General features: G+C 43.7%; 1 protein-coding gene across 1 annotated transcript in view; it reads left to right on the top strand.

Moving 5' to 3' along the window:
- ATP10A (ATPase phospholipid transporting 10A (putative)) overlaps positions 1 to 13,350 on the top strand; it is a 179,326-nt gene that overhangs the window by 127,112 nt on the left and 38,864 nt on the right. Inside the window, 5 exon segments of the mRNA XM_014844398.3 lie at positions 118 to 249; positions 1,295 to 1,425; positions 3,594 to 3,846; positions 7,008 to 7,225; positions 8,518 to 8,712. Coding sequence (XP_014699884.3) covers positions 118 to 249; positions 1,295 to 1,425; positions 3,594 to 3,846; positions 7,008 to 7,225; positions 8,518 to 8,712 — 929 coding nt within the window.

Here is a 13,350-nt window from a genome sequence, read left to right as displayed (position 1 = left end):
GCTTATCCCATAAGTGTTATTGGATAGCAGCATCATACCTCAAACCATGCAGTCAGCGTAGTGCATCCCTTAACTGTTGGGCATTGATTCACTGTGACCCTTCGTTCTCCCCCATAGGACACGAAACCAAGGCTCTGCTGAATAACAGCGGGCCCCGCTACAAGCGCAGCCAGCTTGAGAGGCAGATGAACTGCGATGTGCTCTGGTGTGTCCTCCTCCTTGTTTTTATGTCTCTGTTCTCAGCGATTGGTAAGTCTCCTTGACGGGTCACAAATGAGTGGGTGCTGCTGGACAGCCTCCAGGTGAGCGTGGTAGGCTGCCCATAACTCGTCCTGATCCACTGATCTAAAGTTAAAATGCACTTTTGTCACTGACTTGGAATCACGGGATGTTTGCATCAGCATAGGCCATCTTGAGATGCCTAGATGAATGGGCTTGGTGAAGTAATGTTATTTTTCGAATTGGCAACATCTTGGACAGAAGAATGGTTTAATCATATCACTAGTAATGATTCCAGTGGAAGAAGTAACCTGGTGATGAACTGAGAGTAATAGCAGGAGAAGCATGAATGCTACTAATGAGAACTCCATGAAAAGAGGAAAAAAATTATTGGGATCCTCAGAAGGAGCTGGCAGTTGGGTTGCATGTGGGCTCTGGTGCTCTCCATCCTTAAGTCCCCAGACCCAGCACACTGCCTTGGGAGCACCTTGCAGGGAAGTGTGTTGAGCCTCTAGGTAAATGACCTTTACCACTTACCCTGCTCAGCTGCCATCATGCACCAGCGGGTGTCGTGGTCTGGGAGACGTAGGTGTATGGGACAGGAAAAGGGCTTCCGTTGTCAGATAGGTGTGAGACCCGGATGATGAAATAATGTGCATTGCCATTGGCCTCTCAGAGTCTGTGATAGTGCATTTTGAACCTCCAAGAAGGGACAATAATGGGCAGTATCCAGAGGCTACTGACAAAACTGGCATTTTATGAGGCACTCTTTGGGAAATTCCTTTCTGAGGGTTTCCCACGGCAGCTGCCAGCACCTTCAATTCCTGCATTATAACCAGTGGTGCCATTTAGTGCCAACATGGTGTGAGGAAAGGTCCAGGTCCTGCTGCCATCCAGCAGTCTGATCGTGGGTGCCACAGTGCCATGTGCTTTTGCTTTCTGACGTGGCAAGGCAGCTGATAAACCCACATGTGGCTGCGTCGAGTCACAGTCTTAAAGTTTTGCTTTAATTTGCACTACAGCGTTCTTATTTTTCCTTTGGATAAATGACGTTTCTCTTTGAACGTTACTACAGGACACGGACTATGGGTGTGGCGGTACAAAGAGAAGAAGTCATTGTTCGATGTTCCCGAGTCTGATGGGAGCTCTTTGTCCCCAGTCACAGCTGCAGTGTACTCATTTTTGACCATGATAATAGTTCTGCAGGTAACAGTACTAAGTATCGTACAATAATTGCTTTACTTCTCTGAGGAGAACTTCAAGTCATCATAGTCTGCCAAGAATTTCCTATAATCTCTGCATCTGGAGGACCATGAATGTACCTGCCTAACATGCTGCATTTTGTTTTTCCCCTTAATTTATTTATAGTCTTTTCTTGGGGATTTTCAAGGTAAAATTCTCCTTTGCTGTTCTTAAGATTCTTAAGTATTGTAGGGTTAGTTTTTATCATTTTTTCTCTTTTGTTTTGTTTTTCTATTCAATTACTTCTAAAAAAAATCACAACATTAGTTTGAAATAATTTTAAGATTTACAGACAAGTTGCAAAAAATAGTTCAGAGAGTTCCCATGTGTCCTCAGCCAGGCTCCCCAGATGTGAATGTATCATAGTACTATGGAACATTGTCAAAACTAGGAATCCAACTTTGGTCCTTTGCCATGAATTAAGCTCTAGACGTATTCGGATTCCACTAGTGTTTCCACTAATGTGCTTTTTCTGTTCCAGGATTCAATTCAGGATATCACACTGCATTTAGTGAGATTGTTTATTATTATTATCATTACTAATTCACATGCCTACCCAAAGACTCCCAGTCACTAATTGAGAATCTATGCCCAAAAAGCCTGTTAAAGAGTGGAGAAGGGACTGTGAGCATCACTGTCAACCTCCTTGGGAGCACAGAGTGACCAGTGAGCATTTGCTTAGCTTTGCCTAGGAGGGGAGCTCTGCTGTCTTGTGCTTCACACAATGGAAAACAGCCTTATTTAACTTTCCAAAATAGCAAGGGTTCTTTTTTGGAACTCAAAGTGGTAATTTATTTCCTAGTTGTTCTCATAAAAAGTTCGATGGAAAAAGAGATTGAAACTATTATGGTGATTCATATGGGGTTTTGAATTATTCAAGAAATTCACTTATTATTTTATTAGTAATTCTTTCTGTTCTGTAACTTTTTTCCAGTTTTATTGAGATATAATTGACATATAACATTACATTAGTTTTAGGTGCACAACATGATGATTTGATATATGTAGATGTTGCAAAATGACCACCACAATAAGGTTAGTTAAGGTCCGTCACCACACATAGTTACAAATGTTCTTTTCCTTGTGTTGAGAACTTTTAAAATTTACTCTCTTAGCCACTTTCAAATACACAGTTTGGTATTGTTAACTGTAGTCACCATACCGTACATTACATCCCATGACTTATTTATTCTATAACTGGAAATTTGTACCTTTTGACCCCCTTCACCCATTTTGCCCACCCCCACCTCTGGCAACCACCAATCTGTTCTCTGTATCTATGAGTTTGTTTTTTTAGATTTCACATATAAGTGAGATCATACAGTATTTGTCTTTCTCTGTCTTACTTCACTGTCTTTTTTTGTAAATGCAAATTTTCTTCTAGCCTTGGGTTAGTATTGTGGTAGGTGTTGCATTAACTTACTTAAGTTACCAGGAGAATCCTGTTAGTCTAGATATGATATTCTGAGCCAATCAACATCAGTTCAATACTGTTAACTCCACAAAAAAATAGAAAATTAAACATTGATTTCATGGAGGTTATCCTTAAATTGTCAAAGCATAACTGAATATCCTTCTGAAAGTCGTCTTCTCTTTGCTCTGTATTGTACAAGATCACAGAAATTGTCCTTAAACACAAAACCATCCTCTGAAAAGACTCTCTTCTGAACTGTGGGGTTGTGTCTGCGGGACAGGCACTCCTGTGGCCATGAGCCCCAGGACAGCCTGGGGGCAGAGTGCCACTGTGGTGCGAGGAAACTTTGCTTACGATGACTCTGACTGTGTCATGTGATTTTTTTCTCTTTTCTCTCTTTTCTTTCCTAGCTTCTCTCAAGCACAACTTAGTAATATGAAAACGCTTGCCTCTATCCAAGCCATGGTTACCATACTTTCAAACACAGTAGTGGATTTCTGCTCTGCACTGGCACCATAGGCTGTCCTAGTTTAAACTCTTTGCCAATATCCTAGTACTTTTCCAATACTGACTCTAAACCAACCTGTTTAAGCTCTGAAAGGTACAGTATAGTCCTTACCTACCTGTGGTTGTAGTCATTTGTCATTTAAATAGATTGGACTAATTCTGCAGCTCCCTGGTCCTCACAGCCATTCATTCTGTGTCTTGTGTCTTCCAGGTTTTGATCCCAATTTCCTTATATGTTTCCATTGAAATTGTGAAAGTCTGCCAAGTGTACTTCATTAACCAGGATGTAGAGTTGTACGATGAAGAAACAGACTCACAGCTGCAGTGTCGAGCTCTGAACATCACGGAAGACTTAGGGCAGATACAGTACATCTTCTCAGATAAAACGGGCACTTTAACTGAGAATAAGATGGTTTTCCGAAGATGCACTGTGTCTGGTATAGAATATTCTCATGATGCAAATGGTGAGTGGGTGGGGAGGGGGTCCTGGACCAGAAAGCTGCTGTGTCAAAGCTGCATGCACAAGCACACATGTGCACACTCACACTCTCACACATGCACACAAGCTTCAGGGATTGCTGATTTTCGAGGAAGAATACAACATAGAAGGGTTGTCAGAGAACTGGGGAGCCCGAAGCCTGGTGGCACTTTTGGAAAAGGCACTTCCACTTGGCTGACAGCACCCACTCACTGCACGGTCTCCATATGGTGGGCATCTGCCTAAACATTCATTTTTTGCCAGACAAGGGGAACTAAGGAGGGCATCCTTGTGGAACTTCTCAGGCACCCAGTCTCTCTACCACTCCAAGAGACAGAGATGTTTCTGTTGTCACCCATTGGTCCTCTTGTTCTCAGCTGAAAATTCTCAGAATGGCATTGGGCAATTCATGCTGCATTCTTTCCCTTGGAATACAATGTCTGTGGGAGCTGGAAAGAAATGTCACTCAGTTTGGATTTTTCAAGCGGTCCCTCCTCCCACCTCTCCTTTCCTTACCCTTTGCTGCCTCTGCCTCTCTAAACACACAGGAGAGCCATCCACTTCATAAGCTGAGTGTGTGGCTGTAACCAGCAAGCACCCAAGTCAGGAGAGGGCACCATGATAAGGGTCCCTGTGCCACAGTCCTGTTTCTGGGGCTATCGCACCTCTGACGGGGGCACTTGCTCTGCAGCCTTCCCTTTCCTTGCTGAAACGGCATCTGAGAACATCAAAGAGACCTTCCCATGGAAACAGAAGCAAATATAGAACAGAGGGACAGCATGTGGGCAAGAATAGGAAACTGTACTTTAGGGGGATTTGGTGGCAAGGATCTGTTGGAAGCAAGAGATTTTTTGTGAGTTTTATAAAACCAAGAATTATCATGATATCCACTAATGTCCATGTAAAATTAAAGCTGTCATATTAAACAAGAAGGCATAGGAACTTACCTACTTTGTTTAATGTTTTATTTGCCATCCAAAATAAACGGTCATTGATGGTATCCCATCCACCACCTGTCCACCCTCTCTTTCTCCTTTTTCTGTAATTCCTCAACCTTGTGCAGAAGAGCTTATTTACCTAAAAGCAGAACTCAGCCTAGTTGTGAAGGAGTCAAAGACCTAGGAAGTCAGGTCAGCAGCAGCTTTTGAAAGCTGGACCTGAGGCTCAATGAGCAGAATCCCAACTAAGATTACAGAATTTGACAGTTGTCAAATGCTTACCGTAAAACCAAAGGGTTCCATCACCTCTGAAAGACACAAGAAAGCATTTCTGCTGAAGACTGAAACCACCAGGAGTCTCTGCAACCTGTTTTAAAGAAGTGCTGCCATCAGTCATTGATGGGAACCCGGGTCCAAGAGCATCTTTAGCGGTTACTCCCATGACCTGACCTCTCAGGTCTCATTAGTAAAATTAATTCTGGGTTTGGCTCTGAGCACTGAGCCCAGCTCACAGATACCTGAACTGGCCACGGAGGCCATGGGTGGTCATGACCCTCTCTGACCTATTGTCCTGGTGACAGTGCACACCTAGGGACAGGCATCACCCGCTCCTTGCCCTCATCGTCATCAAGGGCATCGCTAAGGCAGCTTCTGGTCAGAAACTGCTGTCTACTTGCAGACCACAGAGACACCAGCAATGGCCTGAGGGATGGCTACTTTTAGGCTAACATCCGACAGCTGCTGCATGAGGGTGGAACAGGCAGGTGTGCTTTTCAGGATGCTGGACGCCAAGCTCCTAACACACAAGCCTAGGAGCTAGACAGTCCCATGTCCTGGCTTTGTTCTTCCTTGTTGTCCACTTGCCACCAAACTGGGACTTATGTCAGCCAAGAGTGGGTGGGGCGTGCAGGAGGAATCTTGCTCCTGGAATTAGGAGCTCCCTGAGGTAGAATCCTGGCGTTAGCAATTACTCAGCCTTGTAACCATGGGCAGGTGAATTCTCTTTCCTTATCTCCATTTTTCTCATCTCTAAAGAAAAGTCTTTCTAAAGAAAGATGCTGAATATAAGGCTGGGCCCACAGCACAGCCCAACACCACAGGCATCCTTATATAAAGGCCCCTTCTCTTGGCCCCTCCCCCAGGCTGCCTTGTCTGAGGATACCTTGCACTCCTGCCCAGCATTGGGCCTGCTCTTGCAGTTCTGAGTAATCACTTGTTTTGAATGAGTAATCCTCATGAATAGTCTCCTTGTGGCTCACCCATGATGGAACAAGCTGAACTAACTAGGCAAAGCCAGGAAAACGTGTTCAGAGCCATCCTCAGCAAGAAACAGCGGCACAGATGCACTTCCTGTGATTCACTGAGCAGCCACAGGGACGTCTGCTCGCAGCGCCCCCTAAGGGCTTGAGTGTAGCATCGCAGTGAAGGTCCTCTTCAGTGGAGCTTTGCTTGCTGGTTCTAAAACCCAGGGGCATTAGTCCATGCTGTGCAACCCCAACCCCAGGAGGACGGTGAACCCCCCTGTTGCATGGTGCTTCATCTGTACAGATTGAGTGTGGACAGTACCCACCAGGCCCTGAGCAAGGAGCCCCCACACTGTACCTTCAACACAGCATGAAAACTGTTATTTTTGTTTGACTGCAAGTCAGATGCTCAATGTAATCCATCCTGATGGCCCCAGTGAGCCAGGTGGCCCCATGATCTCAGGATGAAGGGCAAAGCCTGGAACCCAGCTACTCTGGGCCAGGCCTTCACCGTCTGCCCTGCCTTCCTCCCAGCCACTGACCCATCCAGCCCGTATTTACACCAAGACTCCACTTGAACGGAGGGGCTGTGTGAATCCATCTCTGCCCATGCTTGACTTGTTTATGGAGGGGAACAGCTACTGTGCCATAATGGACAGGACATGAGCTCTGGTGGGCCACGGGCCTGGGTGCCATCTCCACTCCCTGCCTCTGTGTCCTGTGACCTTGGCAAGCTCCTTAAGGTCTCAGAGACTCAACCTTCTCGTCTGTGAATTGGGGTTGAGAATATCAACCTCATCAGGTTGACTGAAGGAGCAGAGAAATGAGAATGTCCTCCATCCCTCAGTGGAAACCCTCTTTAAATGGGGCCTTGCCATTAGAGAGTGAGGGTTGTGAGTGTTCTGAATCAGATCTGTCTTCCAAGCCTCCCTATGATGTGTCACCCCTTGTCCCTCTGCCCACAGCCCGGCGTCTAGCCAAGTACCAGGAGGCAGACTCTGAGGAGGAAGAGATGGTGCCCAGAGGGGGCTCGCTGCCCCAGCGCGGCAGCATTGGGAGCCACCAGAGTGTCCGCATCATGCACAGGATCCAGAGCACCAAGACGCACCGGCGCACGGGCAGCCGGGCGGAGACCAAGCGGGCCAGCATGCTGTCCAAGCACACGGCCTTCAGTAGTCCCATGGTGAGTCCACCATTCCTTCCCACTTCCATATGCCGTATTCACCGAAAGTGTCTGTGCCTGGTAATACAAACAAGCTATTGCTGGAGGTTGACTCTGCTCAGTTAGCAGAAGTCTTTCTGGCCAACACCTTTTCCCCACAGCACTGTATCTTTTCCAACACCATTGTATCTACAGCCCCTTCACTATAGCTTCTAAGGCTAGAGGATTGCTGGTGAGCCACTGAAAGGGGTGACAGAGAGGAAGTCCATCCTGCCAAATGAAATAACTAAAACATCAGAGCAAGATGACAACTATGAAAAAGCAAAGCCAAATGAAAAAAGGAGTTAATTAGATGAGCTCAAATCCAATAAAACTTCTTTCTCCCTTGCCTTGCTAAAATGTTTTAAGAACAGAGAGTTCTGAGTCGATTTTGTTCACTCTGTGGTGGCCTCATTCTTTTATGTCCTTCTGAACCCACAGAGATGCTACCATTTAAATAGAGATGATGGAGAATTATGATCCACATAATTATGTGGGTTTATATAGGGTATGTGGGAGGGGGCTCTCACACTCGGCAGGAGGGAGACCACCCTGAACAAGTTTTCCTGACATCCATTTAGCAATATCGGTCAAGAATATCTGAAATGCTCAAACTTTCAAATTTAGTGATTCAGGCAAAGATTTCTGTACACAGAAGTTTATCAGTGTGTTATTTACATCAGCAGAGCAGTGAAAAAACTGTATCTGGTGATAAAGGAATGGCCAGATAAATTATGCTAATCCTTTTTGAAGTTGTTGATAATTGTGTTTTCAAATAATTCTTAAAGGCCTGGAAAAGTTCAGACAATATCATGTCTTGGGGAAAATGGAAACTACCAATTTATGTATAAAATGTTTTGATTATGTAAAATGTATAGAAAAACGACTGGAAAGAAATGCAGAAGCATGTTTTTCAAAAAGTATACGTTACTCTGAGGTGATATTTGCTAAATTTTCCCTATTCTCTGATTTTTCAAGTCTTTCTGAGTACGATATGTTATATTAATATATATTCTTAGATGTATTATTTTATAATAAGAACATGTATATCTTATATATAAGAATATATGCATTTCATTTCATATGTAAGATATATTCTCATACAATTAAAATTACACATAATTTATTGTTATAAAAATGGCACATGTGTATGTGTGAGATGAAGGTGCGTTTACTGCTGATGGTAAAGTCAGGGTGCCTTCAATAGTCAAGCACCAAGACGCTTGTCAGGTCACTGGGTCAGACTCACCCTTCAGGCTCTGTTTTCTTCCCAGGAGAAAGACATTGCACCTGACCCAAAGCTGTTTGAGAAGGTGAGTGAGTGTGACAGGTGCCTGGCCGTCGCTAGGCACCAGGAGCACCCACTGGCCCACCTCTCACCAGAGCTGTCTGATGTTTTCGACTTCTTCATTGCACTCACCATCTGCAACACAGTGGTTGTCACATCCCCGGATCAGCCACGACAAAAGGTAAGTTCTAGAGTATTCCTGTGAGCCCATGATGCCCTTGACCTTTGGCGCAGCCCTCCTGTTGTCAGTCTTCCTGCAGGTACTGCTCTTTCCTTTCTGCAGGAGCCACTCAGCACCACCTCTCATGTTTAAGGGGATGCAGCAGAGGGCTTCATAGGGGCAAACCAGCTCTTTGGTTCTTCAGTGCCATCCCAGGATGCAGTAGATGGGTGCCAGGATTGGGCCAAGTGGGAGAAGACACACACCCTCTGAGCCCTGGACAGAAGGGGTGCAGAGCTGCTGGCCTGGCCTGGGGTTGGCAGGGGCAGGAGCAAGGCTGCCTTATACAACCTACGCAGAGCCTCTGGGTCCCAGACTCTCACAGGAGAGAGGACAGGACAGACTCTGGGATGAGTGGCCTGGACTTGAATCCTGACATCACCACTTAGCTGAGTGGCTTTAGACAAGCTGTTCCCCTCCTGTGCCTCATGAATCCCATCTGGGACATGAGGGTGGTGGTAAGGATTTACAGAGGGGGCTCAGAATAGGGTTTGGCACACAGTAAAAGTATTTGACCTTAATAAAGGTTTTTAACATTGTCATTCAAGAAGTGATTGAGAATCAATCAGAGGTTACCTGAGGAGGAGGAAGGTGGAAAGCATAGCAGTACCCAAGTTCTTTTGCTTGGGTTAACATTAAAGTTCTTTCCAAAAGGAGTAAGCTTTTATGTGTGAAAGAAGCCTCTATAACTCAGGTGCTCCTCAGAAAGTCCTCAGGTGGGCCAGGTGGTGTGGGAATCATCCAAGCATGGATTTGTACAGTGCAGCAAAGCAACTTTAAATGGGTCAAAACAAAAGTGTTCCAGGGCCAGATGCATGCCATAGACCTGCCCCCGAGCCCCTTGCTTTCCCAGGCCTCTTCCCGATCTCCTGGGTCAGCCCTTCCAACAGGTTCCACTGATGGAGCCACTGGTGTGGGATGTGGGGTAAACCAGGCGTCCCTGTCCTCTCTGTGGCAGAAGCATGCCTGGCAGCAGTGCGGCCCCCTGTGCTCTCGCTTCTGCCACGTGGGCCTGCAGAGGCCCCAGTGGACCCAGAAGATCCTGAGTGGAAAGGACTCAGAGACAGAAGGCTTGTGCTGCCAGCCTGGGTAAGAGCTGCCTCCTGCTGCAGCTCATCTCTTAGCTGTCTCAGCATGTCTCATCTGGCCTCTGGGTTCTTCCGCCACCCTGTATTCAATCACTCTGATGTGCATCCCTGGAGGGGTATTTGGTTTCTAGGTTAGAGCCTATCTAACATACCTAGTCATTGTTGCAAGGACTGAATACATGAGAGAGACCCCAACATAACTGAAGCCTGTGTCACACATGTAGTGAGTTCCATGTAGGGAGCACAATATTCAATCACCCACCTCAGACTGTAAATGAACATCTCTGTGTGCATTTCTGTTCCGACACTTTAGCGAGTGCCACCTTTGAGGGTATTTGGAGCCACAGGAGCTCCAGCGTGGCTGGCTGAATCTCCCGCCTGGATATGTAGCATATTTAAAGTCATTGTAGGAACAAAGAAAAGCCCCTTTATCAAAATTGGTCCTACATATGCAGCAAAAGTGGTACTAAGAGGGAAATTCATCGCAATACAGGCTCACCTTAACAAACAAGAAAAATCCCAAATAAGCAATCCCAAACTACACCTGAGTGAATTAGAAGAAGAACAAACAAATCCCAAGGTCAGCGGAAGGAGAGAAATAGTAAAAATCAGAGCAGAAATAAAAGCAATTGAAACAAAAAAGGCAGTAGAAAGGATCAGTGGAACAAGGAGCTGGTTCTTTGAGAAGATAAACAAAATTGAGAAACCCCTTGCCAGACTTACAAAGAAGAAAAGAGAGAAAGACCAGATAAATACTATTAGAAATGAAAGAGGAGAAATAACAACAGATACCATAGAAATACAAAGAATTCTAAGAGAATAGTATGGAAAGCTATATGCCAACAAAATGGACAATCTAGAGGAAATGGATAAATCCTTAGACTCTTACAACCTCCCAAAGCTGAATCAAGAGGAAATAATCTGAATAGACCAAACACAAATAAAGAGATTGAAACAGTAATCAAAAGCATCCCAGAACATAAAAGCTCAGGACCACATGGCTTCCCTGGAGAAGTCTACCAAACTGTCAGAGAAGATTTAATACCTATCCTTGTCAACCTATTCCAAAAAATCAGAGAAGATGGAATACTTCCTAACGCATTCAACGAGGCCAACATCACTCTAATACCAAAGCCTGACAAGGACAACACAAAAAAGGAAAACTACAAGCCAATATCACTGATGAACATAGATGCAAAAATCCTCAACAAATATTGGCAACCTGAATACAGCAATACATCAAAAAGATCATACATCATGATGAAGTGGGATTTATACAACCAACCAGGGATGGTTCAACATCTGCAAATCAACCAATGTGATACACCACATTAACAACATGAGGAATAAAAACCACAAGATCATCTCAACAGACATAGAAAAAGCATTTGACAAGATCCAACAGCCATTTATGATAAGAACTCTTAACAAAATGGAGATAGAAGGCAATTACCTCAACATAATAAAGACCATATATGACAAACCCACAGCCACCATCATACTCAATGGGAAAAGCTGAATGCCATCCCTCTGAGAACAGGAACAAGGCAAGGATGCCTACTATCACAACTCTTATTCAACATAGTACTGTAGGTTTTGGCCAGAGTAATTAGGCAAGAGAAAGGAACAAAAGGAATCCAAATAGGGAGTGAAGAAGTGAAACTCTCACTGTTTGCAGACGACATGATCTTGTATATAGAAAACCCTAAAAAATCCATCGGAAAAATATTGGAAATAATTAACACCTACAGTAAAAGTTGCAGGGTATAAAATCAATTTACAAAAATCAGTTGCATTTATATACTCTAGTAACTTACAGAAAGAGAACTCAAGAATACAACTCCATTTACAATCACAACAAAAAGAACAAAGTACCTAGAAATAAATTTAACCAAGGAGGTGAAGGACTTATACAATGAAAACTGTAAGACATTATTGAAAAAAATAGATGATGACATAGAGGTGGAAAGAGATTCCATGCACATGGATTGGAAGAGTAAGCATAGTTAAAATGTCCATACTACCCAAAGCAATCTTCAGATTCACTGCAATCCCAATCAGAATCCCAATGACATTCTTCACGGAAATAGAACAAAGAATCCTAAAATTCATATGGGGCAAACAAAGACCTCGAATTGCTAAAGTAATCGTGAGAAAAAGGAACAAAGCTGGAGGCATCACGGTCCCTGACTTCAAAATGTAGTACAAAGCCATGGTAATCAAAGCAGCATGGTACTGGTACAAAAACAGGCACACAGATGAACGGAACAGAATTGAAAGCCCAGAAATAAAACCTCACACCTACGGACAGCTAATCTTCGACAAAGGTGCCAAGAACATACAATGGAGAAAAGACAGTCTCTTCAATAAATGGTGTTGGGAAACTGGACAGCCGCTTACAAAAGAATGGAAGTAGACCATTATCTCACACCATGCATAAAAATAAACTTAAAATGGATTAAATACTTGCAAATAAGTCTTGAAACCACAAAACTCCTGGGAGATAATATAGGTAGTATGATCTTTGACATCAAGCTTAAAAGGATCTTTTTGAATACCATGTCTTCTCAGACAAGGGAAACGAAAGAATAAACAAGTGGGACTTCATCAGACTAAAAGAGCTTCTGCAATGCAAAAGAAACTAGAATCAAAACAAAAAGGCAACCCACGAATTGGGAGAAAATATTTGCAAATTATATATCCGAAAGGGGTTAATCTCCATAGTATATATAAAACTACACAGCTGAACAACAAAAAAAAAACAAGCCTGATCAAAAAATGGACAGAGGATATGAACAGACATTTTTCCAAAGAAGATATACAGATGGCCAATAAACACATGAAAAGATGTTCAGCAGCACTAATCATCAGGGAAGTGCAAATCAAAACTACACTACGATACCACCTTACACCTGTTAAAATGGCTATAATCACTAAGACTAAAAATAACAAATGTTGGGGAGGGTGTGGAGAAACCTCATACACTGCTGGTGGGAATGCAAACTGGTGCAGTCACTATGGAAAACAGGATGGAGATTCTTCAAAAAACTAAAAATAGAAATACCATATGACCCAGCTATCCCACAACTGGATATCTACCTAAACAACTTGAAATCAACAAGCCAAAGTAACATATGCACCCCTGTGTTCATTGCAGCACTATTCACAATAGCCAAGATGTGGAAACAATCCAAGTGTCCATCGACCAATGATTGGATAAAGCAGATGTAATATATATATATACAATGGAATACTACTCAGCCATAAAAAAAGACAAATTCATCCCATTTGCAACAGCATGGATGGACCTGGAGGATATTATGCTAAATGAAATAAGCCAGACTGAGAAAGACATACACCATATGATTTCACTCATATGTGGACTATAAACAAATACATGGACTAAGAAAACAGTTCAGTGGTTACCTTGGGAAGGGGGTGGGGAGTGGGCACAAGGGGCGAAGTGGAGCACTTATGTGATGATGAACAAGAAATAATGTAGGACTGAAAT

This window comes from Equus asinus, chromosome 2 (assembly GCF_041296235.1).
Source record: "Equus asinus isolate D_3611 breed Donkey chromosome 2, EquAss-T2T_v2, whole genome shotgun sequence".
Classification (NCBI taxonomy): domain Eukaryota; kingdom Metazoa; phylum Chordata; class Mammalia; order Perissodactyla; family Equidae; genus Equus; species Equus asinus.
Note: the sequence above shows the minus strand (reverse complement) of the source record. Positions and strands in the feature narration are given on the sequence as shown.